Here is a 16164-nt window from a genome sequence, read left to right on the forward strand (position 1 = left end):
ACTAAAACAAAGACTAACTTACCTGTCGATAACAGTAAAACAAGGTCTGGTTCACATGTTGATAACAGTAAAACAAGGTCTGGCTCACCTGTCGATAACAGTAAAACAAGGACTGGCTCACCTGTCGATAACAGTAAAACAAGGACTGTCTCACCTGTTGATAACAGTAAAACAAAGACTGGCTCACCCATCGATAACAGTAAAACAAAGACTGGCTCGCCTGCTGATAGTAATAAAGTGAAGATTGGCTCAGTTGCTGATAGCAACAACACAAAGACTAGCTCAACTGTTGAGCGTAATAAGGTGAAGACTGACTCAGCTGTTGATAGCAGTAAAGCGAAGGCTAACTTGGCTGTTGATAGCAGTAAAGTGAAGACTGGCTCAGCTGTTGATAGTAAAGCGAAGACTGGCTCAGCTGTTGATAGTAAAGCAAAGACTGGCTCAGCTGTTGATAGTAAAGCAAAGACTAGCTCAGCTGTTGATAGTAAAGCGAAGACTGGCTCAGCTGTTGATAGTAAAGCAAAGACTGGCTCAGCTGTTGATAGTAAAGCAAAGACTGGCTCAGCTGTTGACAGCAGTAAAGTAAAGACTGGCTCAGATGTTGATAGTAAAGCAAAGACTGGCTCAGCTGTTGATGGTAAAGCAAAGACTGGCTCAGCTGTTGATAGTAAAGCAAAGACTGGCTCAGCTGTTGATAGTAAAGCGAAGACTGGCTCGGCTGTTGATAGTAAAGCAAAGACTGGCTCAGCTGTTGATAGTAAAGCAAAGACTGGCTCAGCTGTTGACAGCAGTAAAGTAAAGACTGGCTCAGCTGTTGATAGTAAAGCAAAGACTGGCTCAGCTGTTGATAGTAAAGCAAAGACTGGCTCAGCTGTTGACAGCAGTAAAGTAAAGACTGGCTCAGCTGTTGATAGTAAAGCAAAGACTGGCTCAGCTGTTGATAGTAAAGCAAAAAGTGGCTCAGCTGTTGATAGTAAAGCAAAAAATGGCTCAGCTGTTGATAGCAGTAAAGCAAAGACTGGCTCAGCTGTTGATAGTAAAGTGAAGACTGGCTCAGCTGTTGATAGCAGTAAAACAAGGACTGGCTCGGCTGTTGACAGCAGTAAAGTAAAGACTGGCTCAGATGTTGATAGCAATAAGTTGAAAACCAGTTCAGATGCTGAAGTCAGTAAGGAGACAACTGACTCTAAAATCACTAAGGTGAAGACTGAATTAGCTGTTGGTATCAGTATGGTGGAAAATGGTTCTGATGTTGAAATTAGTGAGGTGAAAAGTAGCTTAGATATTGACATCAATAAAATGAAAGCTCACTCAGATGTTTTTATCAGTAGAATGAAAACAGAAGGTGGTTTGGGTATTCGGGTCAGTAAGGTAAAGACCAACTCAGATGCTGAAACCATCAGCAAGATGGAAACTAGTTCAACTGTCAGTTGTCATAAGGTGAAGACTGATCCAACTATCAGTAGCAAAAAGGTGAAGATTGACTCAACTGTTGAAGCCAGTAAGGTGAAGAAGGAACCGAGTGTTGGTAACGGGAAACAATCCACAGTCAAAAATGCCTATAAAAGACATTTGTCAAGTGAAGTTACATCTAATGAGAAAAAAGTCCGTGTAAATTGTAGTACTGACAGTCAAGACAGAAAGAATAGATCAAGCCCCGATGACTGTCATCGGATAAAGAATGCTGTATATTTTGATATTTCCAGCAAGAAAGATTTGTCGTCTACCAACATTTCTTGTGGGAAAACTATCACAACAAAATCTAACAGTTCATTTAAATATGTTGATAGTTCTGTTACTCTTAATAAGAACAAAAACGCAACAAATGTCAGCAACTCTAGTAAGAAAATACTCAGCACCTCCACTTCCAGTGTAGTATTCTCTAAAGCTGATAGTTCCAGTAAAAAGATTCTATCTGGTGCTCACACTTCTGATGTAAAATCTTCATCTAAAGCCAACACATCCAATAAAGAGTTTTTGTCAAATGCTGACATGTCCAGGAACAAGATTTTATCTAAAGCTGACACATCCAGTAAAAAGGACTTATCTAGAGCTGGCACATCTAATAAAAAGACTTCATCTAAAGCCGACACTCACAGCAACAAGACTTCATCTAAAGCCGACACTCACAGCAACAAGATTTCATCTAAAGCCGACACTCACGGCAACAAGACTTCATCTAAAGCCGACACTCACAGCAACAAGACTTCATCTAAAGCCGACACTCACGGCAACAAGACTTCATCTAAAGCCGACACTCACGGCAATAAGACTTTATCTAAATCCGATATGTCCACAAAGAAAACTTCATTGATAGTTGACACTTCCCGGAAAAAGACTTTATCTGATGCCAACATATCGATTAAGCCCGTACAAAATAATACTAACATTTCTAATAAGAAGACTTTGACAAATGCAAATGTTTCACAGAAGGAAAGAGCTGATACTACTGCCACTTCATTTACTGGGGTGGTTCATCGAAGTGTTTCTGCCTCCAAGAGAGGCTCGGATGCTGTTAGAAAACCCAGTTCTAAAAAATGTAAGTTTTGTGAATTCACATCATTGAAAAGCTTTCAACTGATTAGGCACATGACTGTGAAACATGCCAAACAATACAAAGACTTCATTACAGAAAGAGAAATAAGAATTATAAAAGATGCAATTGTCAAGAACTCGAGAAAGGAGTATGTTTGTCCATTTTGCAAGCATTGTTGCAGCATTCGCACGGATTGTAAATTACACATATATCACAAGCATTTGCATTTAAAAACTCTGAAGTGCAGCCAGTGCATGTTTTTTACAAGGTTACCATTTCAGCTCGAACAACACCTTTCATTCCATTTGAAATAAGAATATTAGGAAAACCAGAGTCTGGCATTGTTCAGTTGAGATTAAAAATGTAAAAAATCTTGTAAAGTAGCAAAGGGATGCAGCTAGGACAATCGAGAACTGTCTAGATGCAAATATCAAAATGTTTAGTTTTGTCCTTCCAGTTTCTAAGTTCAAAACTTACAGAGATTCTAAATGACAGTCGTATTTCTGCAGGGTCGAGGTTAGTTTAATTAGCTGGATATCTTCTCTGAAAGTGGCCTTATGCTTGTGTAATTTATAATTCACTTAAATATATTCAAATTATGAATAGGGAAAACAAAATATGAGTTTAGCTTTAAAAAAAATAAATTCATTTTCAGATCCAAAAGCTCTTCGAGGTTTTAAACAGTTCCTAGATCTGCACTTTGAGCTGTTTTGCTAAAGTACTGCTTTCTGGAATCTGAAGAGTTGATAGTGATCTCTGTAAGTGGGGGCGTGCTTAATCATATGAAACAAACATTATAAATGTCAGAATGCATATACAGAAAAATAGCTGAGATTTTAGGCTGAGCCTTGCTTCAGTAAAGAATTATCAGAGGTGTCGTTAAAATTATCAAATTTCTTCTCCCACCAAAATATGTCTTATTTTATGCTTCTCAATGGTCCATAAAGCTAGCTTTCAAGGTGACTTGTTTTATAAATGTAAATAATAACTAAACCTTCAACAACCAATATCCTCAGTTGATTTTATTCTGAGGGTAATAAAAGTGGTTGCTTTTGGACCATACAGAAAAGATACACTGAAAGTTCATGTTACTGGTTATTTTTTTACTGTGAGGGTAGAAACACCATACAAAGGTTATGTAAATATTTGAGCAAACTGTGACCAGAAGTCACGTTTGATTCCAAGTTAAAACTATTTGCATTGCTTCCCATTGCCAAGAACTTGGATGGACATTCCTTTACCAATTAGTGATCACAAAATGCAGTGTGAACATTTGGTATTCAGTTCATTTGTATGAGATTAATCTGTTTCATCAGTTGTATATTAAATGTTCTCCTTGTTTATATTTCATAATGAATAAATCAGTATTTTCTTAATTTCTTCTCATTTTAATTTTTAAAAAAAGGTATCCTTCATTAACCATTTTTGCTGCAGAAATCAGAAATATTTACTCAAAAGAAAAAAAAAATTCATTAAGGTGGCTGTGTGTTAAGAAGCTTGCTTCCCAACCACCTGATTCCAGGTTCAGTCCCACTGTGTGGCATCTTGGGGCAAGTGTCTTCTCCTATATAGCCTCAGGCTGACCAAAGCCTTGCGAGTGGATTTGGTTGATGGAAACTGAAAGAAGCCTGTCTATATATATATAGTTAATCCAAACATGAAAACACAACAATGCGAAGACATGGAACAAATATAGTATTATTGGACGCTCAGGAAAGAAAGAAAGAAGGAGGGGTTAATATTTCGAGCGGAGCTCTTTGTCAGAAACATAGGAAAAGGAGAGATCCAAAGAAGGGAAGACGGAGCGAAAAAAATCGCCAACGGTACACACGCAGTCGTGTGTGTTTGTCCCCTCCATCTCTTAACAACTGATCCCTGTAACTTAGCGGTTCAGCAAGGGACCAATAAAATAACAGGCTCAAAAAGTAAGCACTGGAATCGCTAGATTCAACTAAAAATTCACGGCAATGCCCCCCAGCTGCCAGGATGGATGCATCTGTCTTTGTTTTCAGTTCAAATACCTCCAAGGTTGACTTCATTTTTGGGGGTTGATAAAATAAATAACAGTTGAATCGTGGAGTCGATGTAATTTACTTACCCTTCTTTTAAAATTGCTGGTTCTCTTGTGTCTGGGGAGATTCTTTATGTGAGCTTGTGTGTTGAAGCATATACTGTTGTGTCTGGGGAGAGTCGTTCTTTTTTAGTGCCTTATAATTTAACACACTCACCGGTAAAATTTCCATGCATTTACTTATTTATTTTTCTAAAGTTTTCATTGCATCTTGCAACCTTTTCAATATTTGTTGCAGAGCCAAAAACTACTGAAAAGGTTGGAAGACGCAACGAAAATTTTAGAAAAATAAATAATTGAGTGGGAATTTTACCGGTGAGTAAGATGGAAGCACTCCGTCGGTTACGACGACGACGAAGGTTCCGGTTGATCCGAATCAACGGAACAGCCTGCTCGTGAAATTAACGTGTAAGTGGCTGAGCACTCCACAGACACGTGTACCCTTAACGTAGTTCTCGGGGATATTCAGCGTGACACAGAGAGTGACAAGGCCGGCCCTTTGAAATACAGGTACAACAGAAACAGGAAGTAAGTGTGAGAGAAAGTTGTGGTGAAAGAGTACAGCAGGGATCACCACCCCCTGCCGGAGCCTCGTGGAGCTTCAGGTGTTTTCGCTCAATAAACACTCACAACACTCGGTCTGGGAATCAAAACCGCGAGTCTGCTGCCCTAACCACTGGGCCTCCATTACCGGTGAGTAAAAGAAGGCACTAAAAGAGAATGGCACTCCCCAGATACAACAGAATATGCTTCAACACACGAGTTCACATGAAGAATCTTGCAAACCAAATCCAAAAATGAAATAAAATTGCTGGCCTTCTGCCAAAAATTGTAAAGGAAAAAACCCAAGTTCCCAGAAAAGGGTGGTGGGGTTTTTTTTTTAAGTGTGAGTCACATTTTAATGATATTGGGAGTTTCGAATTTTGAAGATCTGACTTTCGGTCTAAATCGTTGTTACACGGCAGATGGTTGTTAAGGGAGCAATCTTGCCTCTCACAAAATAGAAATGTTTCTCATGGCAACAGCAGACAAAATGAAAAAGGTGTTGCCCCGGGAAATGCGCTGGAACAGCCACTTTGACTCACGGAAATCTCTGCTCCGTTAGCGGTGAGCAGAGAACGCCGGAGGTCTCAACTGTCACAGGCTCGACCATAAACCCATCGGAGAGCGACCGGATACCTTGACAGTTTACTTTTCTGCATCTTTTTAATCCCGGTTGCAGTGACTTCCTTTAACTTTTTTCGTTTAATGTTTACAACTTACCCGGAAACGAAAATCAGAAAAAAAAATAGTGCAATGGGTGTAGGAAACGAATTTGAAAAAAAAAAGAAAAAAACAATTGCGCGCAAAACAACGGGAGGGTGGGGAGAGGACCTCGGAAAATTCCCGAATCCGAGCTTTTTCCCTTGTAACTTTTAGGAAAATTGGGGGGTTTTTTTTTTCAATGAACTTTTTATAGAAAAACCTTTCAAACGACATACATTACAATTATAAAGAAATTTGTGGGTAAAATCTTTTCCAAGGGAGAGGACTTCGGGAAATTCACAAGATCCGATTTTTTCCCTCATAACTTCTGCACAATGACATCTTAAAATATGTATAAAGAAAGGGGGTTGATGCAGTTTCGCACCTCGTCTTCAAAGGTGCAAAGATTTCTTCGGATTCCTAGTTATAGTAAAGGTGCACTTGTAAAAATTTAACGTGCGTGTCTGTATATATATATGTATGTGTGTGTGTGTGCGTGCGCGCGTATACATATGTGTGTGTGTATATATATATCTATGTATGTATATATGTATCGCTTTCTCTATAGAAAGAAATAAAAAGTAATAACGACGGAAGGTTTAAAAAAAGCGTAAAAATAATTGAAGATAAAATTAAACAAAATTGAAGCTAAAACATCAAAAAAATATTGAAAGTGGGCAGAAATAAACACTACTTACTGTTTTTAACGAGGAAAAATTCTTGGGAATTTTCCGAAAGTCCTCTCCTCACCTCAAGATTTTCCACACAAATTACTTTATAATCGTAATGTATGACGTTTGAAAGGTATTTATATAAAATTTCACTAAGAAAAAAAAACCCCATTTTCCAAAAAGTTACAAGGGAAAAACTCGGATCTTGTGAATTTTCCGAGATCCTCTCCTCGCCTCGTTTCCGGGTCAAGTTGTAAACATTAACCCTTTTTTCTGCTAATGCTCTTCAGAAAGACGCGCACTTAATTGCATTCTATTTATGAACCCTTCCCCAATCATAGGGTATTTATGCTCAGTCAATATCAAGTCCGTTTTGTTAGGGCGTTGCGATGCAAGAGGTAGGGTGCCGTTGAGTTACAAACACAATCTGGTTTAGATTTTTCTCTTAATGCCCGCACGGTAGTTATTCTAGGAGAGGTATGAATGTCGTAATATTTCATTTCCAACTCTCACTAAAATGCTGAGCTATTTTGCCTCAAATCAAGAGAGAAACCAATATTTCTTGACCAACGAAGCCGAACTCGGAATTGTCAGCGAGAGCAAGTGCATAAGGCCAGGGGAGATAACTCCAAATTGCTTAGCTTGCAACGATCTCAGTTCTGTTAAAAAATCCTTTCTTGTAAATTTGGAAGCATTTTTAATGGGGAGGCGAGCTGCAGAATCGTTACTGTGTCGGACAAAAAAATTAGCGGCATTTCTTCCAGCTCTTTACGTTCTGAGTTCAAATACCGCCGAGGTCAACTTTGTCTTTCATCCTTTCGGGGGCAATAAACTAAATTACCAGTCAAGTACTGCGGTCGATGTAATCGACCACCCTTTCCTCTAAAATTGCTGGCCTTGTGCCAAAACTTGAAACAATTCTTAGGGATTTAATGATTCCTTTAAAATAGAAACTAGAAGAAATCACGGCGGAGGTCGGGTGTTAGTAATCTGCCTAGCTTTGATTGTTAGTTACAGGGTAAGCGGTAAGGTCAAATGATAACGGTGGACCTTAAGAACTGAAACGGAGAATATTAAAATCCTGGCGATCTTTTGTCTCTAGTCGATTTCCGTAAAAATTTTTTTTTTACATATGGGCTTGCGGGAACTTTTGAAGTAATATACATACATATACACATACACCGAGTAAAAAATTTCAGTTATCTCTTTCTTTCACACACACTAACAGAAGCACTTCACTTACACAACATACTGTCTGTCTCCTACACCCCATCAAACACACACACATGTACATCAATGCTTGCCATGCACGGTAACTTCAAAAGAACTTCCCTCGTCATACAATCGCTTTCTCTTAGTCTCTTTCGCTCTCATTACTTCAAAAGTTCCCGCAAGCCCATAGGTAAAAAAAAAAAAAAATTTTTACGGAAATCGACGGAAAGGTCTACTAGAGACGAAAGATTGCCCTCCATTTATTGTACACTTTTGAAAATCTAATGTGAAACTGGTCAAGTGTATTCCTGTATTTTAAAATATAATTCTAAATAATTCTAATATATTCTCTGCATTTTAAACTTCGTTTCTTCTATTCCTCTACTTATTTGGATTAATAACGATTTTTCTACACACACACTCAGAGTATATTCTCTTCTACTCTAGGCACAAGGGCCGAAATTTTGGGGGATGGGTCCAGTCGATTAGATTGACCCAGTACGCAACTGCTACTTAATTTATCGACCCCGAAAGGATGAAAGGCAAAGTCGACCTCGGCGGAACACACAGTATATTAAATTAATAAAGTGATATGAGACGATGGTTGTTGTCGCAGGGCCTAACTCAACGTGAAGCAAATACCATCATGAACAATATCCAAGCTAAAATGGAGACTGCAAACCACTGGATTTGGTTAAAAGATGACGAGCAATGACTAGACGAATAGGATCTTTTCTTTTCAATGAAGCATAGTAGCTGGCTGACCAAAGCAAATGGGGCCTCATCTCAGTGAGAGGACCGGCGTGCAAAATGTACCTTCGAGAGGAAGTATTCGAATCTGCGCATTCTCCCTCCATAGGCCTGCTAGTGTTCGGTATGCGAAGCTTTCGATTTGTAGCACTTGTATGTGCGAGTTGTTTGCAAGTTATGTAACATTTAGAAAAATTATAAAGACACCATGGCAGATGGTGAGCACGGCGAATATAATAAACAATTTCAAGCTTATTACAAAAAGAAAAAAATAGTCTGGATCATTCAATAACGCAATGTTCTAGCAGAGTTCGATGATGGAGAAAGACGGACTGGAATGACATCTAAATATTCATCGTCATTAGACTTTCTGCACGAGATAAGATTTTTGCGCACAACTTGCAAATGCCAGTGTTAGCAATTGAAAGCTCTGCATACCGGATGCTAGTATACTTACGGGGTTATCAAAAGAGAAGGCACACCATTTCGGGGCCTTCCTCCCAATGACATTATTGCGCACCGGCCTCAAAGAGATGAGGCCACGCTTGCTAGATCAACTTGTTATTAAGTTTCGTTCAATATTCTTCCAGCCATTGCTCATCGTCTCTTTTTAACCGAATCTAGTTAAATCTTGCTTAATCCACTGTATAGAGACGAAAGCTTTTCGAAAAAATATATATCCAGGAACGTGGAATTCAGTTAAAGGAAAATTTCGATACATTCGTAGCCAGGTGATACCAGGTGAGCCGTTCTCATTCACCGAGCGTCTTTGACAAAACAAAAAATCCTAAGCGAAAGACAAAGAAAAATAAATTGTATTCTGATACCAACCTACCGGAGACCGACCTTGTTCAATGATACAAACTTCATTTAAAATTGATCTAAATTAAAACCTCTCATAAAAAATGTCGTTATTATTTTATATTCCAAACACCAGCATAATAATGACATTGTCGTTTCATTAATTTCTTCATTGTTTTCAAAATTAATTGAAATAAAGGCGATGTATTACAACATAGATTTAGCAACGAAAGGGTTCCATAAATATCGCCGTTATTTGAGAGCGTTTCTTGTATAATTTGATCGTACGTTGAGTGGTAAGTCATAAAAATTGTTGTTGTCTTAATGTTTTAAACTTTTTAGAAATTAAGGAGGACAAGAGATATGAAATTACACTGGAACTTTGGTAAACAATATCTATACAATGGGAATTTGACAACAAGGAATATTTTTTGCAATCGATAGGCGCAGCTTGCTTACCAACCACATGGTTCCGGGTTCAGTCCCACTGCGTGGCACCTTGGGCAAATGTCTTCTACTATAAGTCGTGGGCCGACCAGAGCTTTGTGAGAGGAATTGGTAGACGGAAACTGAAAGAAACCCGTCGTGTGTCTGTGTTTGTCCCCACCACCACCATCGCTTGACAACCGGTGCTGGTGTATTTACGTCCCCGTAACTTAGCGATTTGGCAAAAAGCCTTCATCAGGTATGTTGTGGACATTTCGAACCTGGGTCCTCATTCCTAAGGTATTTTTCGATGTTATTGTTGTTGTTGTTGTTGTTATTATTCAGGTTACTGCCTGGAATCGAACTCGGAATCTTGGGGTTAGTAGCCCGTGCTCTTAACCACTATACTATATGCTCCAGTGGTTCAGAGCATGGGCTATTAACCCCAAGATTCCGAGTTTGATTCCCGACAGTGACTTGAATAATAATATTAATAATAATAATAACATCGAAAAATACCTTAGGAATTAGAACCCAGGTTTGAAATTTCCCCAAGACACTTGATGAAGGCTGGAGGGTATATCAGCTGAAAATTTGTGTTAACGACAAACAAGATGAGGACAAATATCTGTCAAATGCAAATCATCATCATCATCATCATTATCATCGTTTAGCGTTCGCTTTCCATGCTGGCATGGGTTGGACGGTTCAACTGGGGTCTGGGAAGCCAGAAGGCTGCACCATGCCCAGTCTGATCTGGCAGTGTTTCTACGGTTGGATGCCCTTCCTAACACCAACCACTTCATGAGTGTAGTGAGTGCTTTCTACGTGCCACGGGCACGGCGGCCAATCGGGGCGGCGCTGGCAACGGCCACGTTCGGATGGTTCTCTTATGTACCACCGGCACTGGTGGCACATAATACTGTACATAATTCCTCATCTCTTAAATATAGATCTGTATAACCTTTATTTCAGAAGATAATAATGGCAGACCCTCAGCTTACTCAATAAATGAAGAGGCATGCTGTCATTGTGGTCATAAAGGCTGAGCATAGCGATTTAGATACTCTTTTACTTGTTTCAGTCATTTGACTGTGGCCATGCTGGAGCACCGTCTTCAGTCAAGCAAATCAACCCCAGGACTTATTCTTTGTAAGCCTAGTACTTATTCTATCGGCCTCTTTTGCCGAACTGCTAAGTTACAAGGACGTAAACACACCAGCATCGGTTGCCAAGTGATGTTGGGGGACAAACACAGGCACACAAACATATACACACACATAAACGCACACATATATATATATATATATGTGTATATATATATATTATATATATATATGTGTATATATATATATATATATGTGTATATATATATATATATATATATATATATATATATATGTGTATATATATATATATATATGTGTATATATATATATATATATATATATAAATATGTAGAAAAATACAAACTGGGACAAGAACGTAAAACATTTAGAAGACGATACAAAAAACACGGACGGGACATTCGAAGCCTTCAATCATCAGTCAAGAATCGGATCATCCTAGCAATTTCAGCCAGCCAAAATTGCTAGGATGATCCGGTTCTTGACTGAAGATTGAAGGCTTCGAATGTCCCTTCCGTGTTTTTTGTATCGTCTTGTAAATGTTTTACGTTCTTATCCCAGTTTGTATTTTTCTACATATTTATATATAGCGGCGTCCGTACCCTCGTTGGCCTTATGTAAGTATATATATATATATACATGCATATATACAACAGGCTTCTTTTAGTTTCCGTCTACCAAATCAAGATATATATATCTTGATTTTCAAAAGTTGTCAGATCCTTTGTCTACCTAATTTGTAAGGAGCTAGAGACTGAAGATGGAAATGTATCACCAGTATCAAAACATAAAAAGCATTCTAAACACTCTGAAATCATCAGAACACCGGAATTTATCCAACAAGTTCAACAGACCATTGATTACAATCCCAGAAAGTCCATGAGGTCAACTGCAAAAGATTTCCATGTGTCAGAAGGAACAGTCAGAAATGTTGTTCATGAAGACATCAGATACAAATCTCATATGATAAGGGAAGATCAGTTTGTCAGAAAAAGCAAAAGAAAATCACTACATAATGTCAGATTTTTAGATCTGAAAAATCCAACAGAAGATATGATTTGGTTTTTCTCAAACGAGAAAAATTTCAACCAAGATCAAAAAGTTAACAGAAGAAATGACAGATGGTTATGTACAGACCCTACTGAATTCCAAGTGTTATGCATACAAAATTTCTTGCAACTGTCATGGTTTTAGGGGTTGTCAGCAGTGAAGGACATGTGATGCCTCCTTACTTCTTTCCACAAGGCCTTAGACTTAAATCTGCTACCTACATTGAGGTCCTGGTAACAATTGTTAAGCCCTGAATAGACAGTATATTTAATGGAAGGCCATATGTGTTTCACTAAGACTGCACTATCACACATGGCTCTAGTAACACAAGAATGGATGGCTGAAAATTTCCATGATTACATAACCCTTAACATTTGGCCTCCTAATTCCCCTGCTCTCAATCCATTGGACTATTACATGTGGAGCGGCGTTGAGAGAGAGAGGTCAATGAACATGCTCATAATACCAAAGATTCTTTGAAAGCTGCCATAGTCAGAGTGATGTCCAAAATGAACCAGGACCACTTGAATTGAGCATGTAGATGATTTAGATCTCATACAGAAGCAATTGTTGACGCTGAAGGTTGCCTTATTGAATAACATTATAGAAAAGAAGGTTTATTTTTATTCTCATAGAATTTTTTGATAAAGTTATAGGTTTTTTTATAAATATAAATCTGTCCTCAAATATCTTACACACCTTGTATATATATATGGAATGGAAGCACTCCGTCGGTTACGACGATGAGGGTTCCGGTTGATCTGACCAACGGAACAGCCTGCTCGTGAAATTAACGTGTAAGTGGCTGAGCACTCCACAGACACGTGCACCCTTAACGTAGTTCTTCGGGGATATTCAACATGACACAGAGAGTGACAAAGCCGGCCTTTTGAAATACAGGTACAACAGAAACAGGAAGAAAGAGTGAGAGAAAGTTGTGGTGAAAGAGTACAGCAGGGATCACCACCATCCCCTGCCGGAGCCTCGTGGAGTTTTTAGGTGTTTTCGCTCAATAAACACTCACAACGCCCGGTCTGGGAATCGAAACTGCGATCCTACGACCGCAAGTCCGCTGCCCTAACCACTGGGCCATTGCGCCTCCACTATATATATATATCAGTTAAAAGAAAAAAAAAATGGAGATGAAGAATTTAACCATTATTATGATTTACAAATTGGTCATCTTCATTTCTTACAGCTGTTTCAATCAATACTCAACAATTCAATTACAAATTTCTACATTAAATTTGCGTTTATGTGACAGGAGCATAATTTCATCAGAGGACAAAAAAAAAAATGTACCTTTTCCTGTAGACTAAATATTACTGCTTATAATTTGTATCACTATCTTTCCTCAATCATCTCTATTTTTACTTCATTTATTTTACTTTATTCTTAATCATATTCTAATCAATTGGTAAACCCTTTACCTGAGCATATAATAATACAAATTACGGTTTATAAACTGTAATATTTAGTCTGCTGAAATGAATTCATAGGTCAGCATATAACATCTCAAGGTACCTCATTTTTTCTCTTTTCCTCTGATGAAATTATGCTCATGTCACATAAATGCAAATTTAATGCACAAATTTTTAATTAAATTATTGAGTATTAATTGAAATGGCTTAAGAAATGAAGATGATCAATTTGCTAATAATATATAATTGTTAACTTCCTTATTGCCATTTTTTCTTCTTTTAACTGGATATAAACTATATGCTTACTATATACCTACTGTTCTAAGGGAATTTCATTCCCCAACAATACTAGGTATTGAACCAGTATTTCCTTGGATATAACCATCCCTTCATGAGGTTAACATATTCTCTAAATTTATACATATATAAATGGCGGTGCCCCAGAATGGCCACAGCTCGTGAGCTGAAACTAAATGAAATAATAAAAAAAATTTTTTAATAAGTATATATATATATATATATATATATATCATCATCATCATCATCGTTTAGCGTCCGCCTTCCATGCTAGCATGGGTTGGATGGTTCAACTGGGGTCTGGGAAGCCAGAAGGCTGCACCAGGCCCAGTTTGATCTGGCAATGTTTCTACGGCTGGATGCCCTTTCTAATGCCAACCACTCCATGAGTGTAGTGGGTGCTTTTTACGTGCATAGCTACATATGCATAGCTACAGATGTGTACTCCCCCCAACTTTGTTGCCTCATAACTTCCAGAAAAATGGATACTTTTTAATGAAATATTCAACAAATACTGCTTAGATGCTGTGGATTCAGGATATTTAGGGATTTATCAGAACTAGATATGTTGTCTCCTCAGCAACACTCTAGAAACCTCTCAAGCATATTTTGTATTTACTTGTCCACCAATCACTTTGCAGACACATTTTTTGTGGTACAAGCACAAATAAGATTGCCACCCAGCAAAACTGAAAAGCCCTCACTAAGGGGGTGACATAAGATGGGTTAGGGTAGAAGAAACCACAGTATGATGGTGTGGGGGGAGCAGGAAACTGATTTGGATGAGAAGATTGTACAGGAGGAAGATATGTGACAACTGAGAGGACAGATTAGTGGAAGAGGAGACAGCAAATAGGAAAAGAAGGAAGAGTAGTGATGAGAGATATTACGAGTGATGGATTTCAATAACAACTGATGTGGGTAGTCATGTATCTCCTCCACACCGAGGCATCTGTTTCTGTCTGTCTATTCATAATTTAACCTCTCATCATCTGGCACAAAACCACCTCCCTCAATACTACTTCTACTCAGAGGGGTTTTGTCTTGCTGCTGCTGCTGCTGCAATGTAAAAAGCACCCAGTATACTCAGAGAAATAACTGGAGTTGGCTGTGTGGTTAGGGAGCTTGCTTCCTAGCTACATGGTTTCGGGTTCAGTCCCACTGCGTGGCACTTTGGGTAGGTGTCTTCTGCTATAGCCCCGAGCCGACCGGAGCTTTGTGATTGAATTCGGTAGGTGGAAGTTACTGCCGTGTGTGTATGTATGTGTATAGCTGCTCAGTGCCTCTCCGAAAGAGAGAGAGGAAAGGCATCTGGTCACAGAAACCCTGCCAGAGCAGACACTGAAGCGTTTGGCACAATCTTCTGATTTTCCAGTTCCTGTCAAACCATCCAACCCATGCTAACATGGAAGGAGGACATTAAAAGACAATTGGAAGAACTCCGTCGGTTACGACGACGAGGGTTCCGGTTGATCCGAATCAACGGAACAGCCTGCTCGTGAAATTAACGTGTAAGTGGCTGAGCACTCCACAGACACGTGTACCCTTAATGTAGTTCTCGGGGATATTCAGCGTGACAGAGAGTGACAAGGCCGGCCCTTTGAAATACAGGTACAACAGAAACAGGAAGTAAGAGTGAGAGAAAGTTGTGGTGAAAGAGTACAGCAGGGATCACCACCATCCCCTGCCGGAGACTCGTGGAGCTTTAGGTGTTTTCACTCAATAAACACTCACAACGCCCGGTCTGGGAATCGAAACCGCGATCCTATGACCGCGAGTCCGCTGCCCTAACCACTGGGCCATTGCGCCTCCACATTAAAAGACAATGATGATGATGATGGAACAGAAGGAGTGAAGGCAAGTAGCCCCAAAATGCTGATGATTGGATATGAATAGATCTGATGCAATCCCTCATTACACAGGCATCATGATGGGAGAAAGAGAGAGCTAGAATGATAAGGAAGGTGATATGAGAGGGGGACTGAATAACGATCGATCCTGTGTCACCCCTCATTACACAAGTGGTGTAGTACAGTGAATAGGGGCACAGGTGAAAAAGATGAGAGGACATCGAAGAGAGAAGAGAAGGGGAAGCATATGAACACTCAACAAGGAAAATAATAATAATAAGAGATAGAAACTGTAGAACTATGTTATACTAGCAGTATCGCCCGGCGTTGCTCGGGTTTGTAAGGGAAATAACTATAAAGCATTTTTAGAGAGTTATAGCCAAAAAATAGCAAAAAAATGCATTAAAAATGGAAAAAATATGATGGTGAATTTTTTTTAAATCGTTGACTCATCGTAGACATTTTTAGAGAATTACTTCCCTTATATTAAAAAAAATATACATTAAAATGGAAAAAAATGATGGTAAATTTTTTTTTAAATCGTAGACTCATCGTAGACGTGCGCTAATACCCAGAAGGGCTCGATATGAATCACGACTATAAGATACCCGGTTTTGGTTAAACTACACCGCAAAATGTGGGAGTAGTTAGGAATCTAAATCAGAGTAGACAGACACACAACCTTACTTTTATATATAAAGACTAGC

General features: G+C 38.8%; 2 protein-coding genes across 4 annotated transcripts in view; both read left to right on the top strand.

The window, feature by feature from the left end:
- LOC115224209 overlaps positions 1 to 1087 on the top strand; it is a 26529-nt gene extending 25442 nt beyond the window's left edge. For 2 of the 3 annotated variants that reach the window (XM_036513509.1, XM_036513510.1), the window contains 2 exons: positions 255 to 943; positions 1005 to 1087. In XM_036513509.1, coding sequence (XP_036369402.1) covers positions 255 to 943; positions 1005 to 1045 — 730 coding nt within the window. In that variant the 3' untranslated portion in view covers positions 1046 to 1087. Of the gene's footprint in view, positions 1 to 44; positions 944 to 1004 lie in introns of all 3 variants that reach the window. The other variant, XM_036513508.1, reaches the window with a different exon arrangement.
- On the top strand, positions 952 to 3912 carry LOC118767967 (vitellogenin-2-like). Its single transcript, XM_036513511.1, has 2 exons — positions 952 to 2519; positions 2904 to 3912. Exons 1-2 carry the CDS (start codon positions 1231 to 1233, stop codon positions 2935 to 2937), a joined length of 1323 nt encoding a protein of 440 aa, XP_036369404.1. The 5' UTR covers positions 952 to 1230; the 3' UTR covers positions 2938 to 3912.
- The last annotated feature ends 12252 nt before the right edge of the window (positions 3913 to 16164 follow it).

The sequence above is a fragment of the Octopus sinensis genome, linkage group LG25 (assembly GCF_006345805.1).
Source record: "Octopus sinensis linkage group LG25, ASM634580v1, whole genome shotgun sequence".
Taxonomy (NCBI): Eukaryota; Metazoa; Mollusca; class Cephalopoda; order Octopoda; family Octopodidae; genus Octopus; species Octopus sinensis.

Bases quoted from the DNA above. Each gene is read 5' to 3' on its own strand.
- LOC118767967 (XM_036513511.1), top strand. From the start codon at position 1,231: ATGGTGGAAAATGGTTCTGATGTTGAAATTAGTGAGGTGAAAAGTAGC. The intron at 2,520-2,903 runs AAAACCCAGTTC...TTAAAAATGTAA, and splicing joins AGAGGCTCGGATGCTGTTAG to AAAATCTTGTAAAGTAGCAA.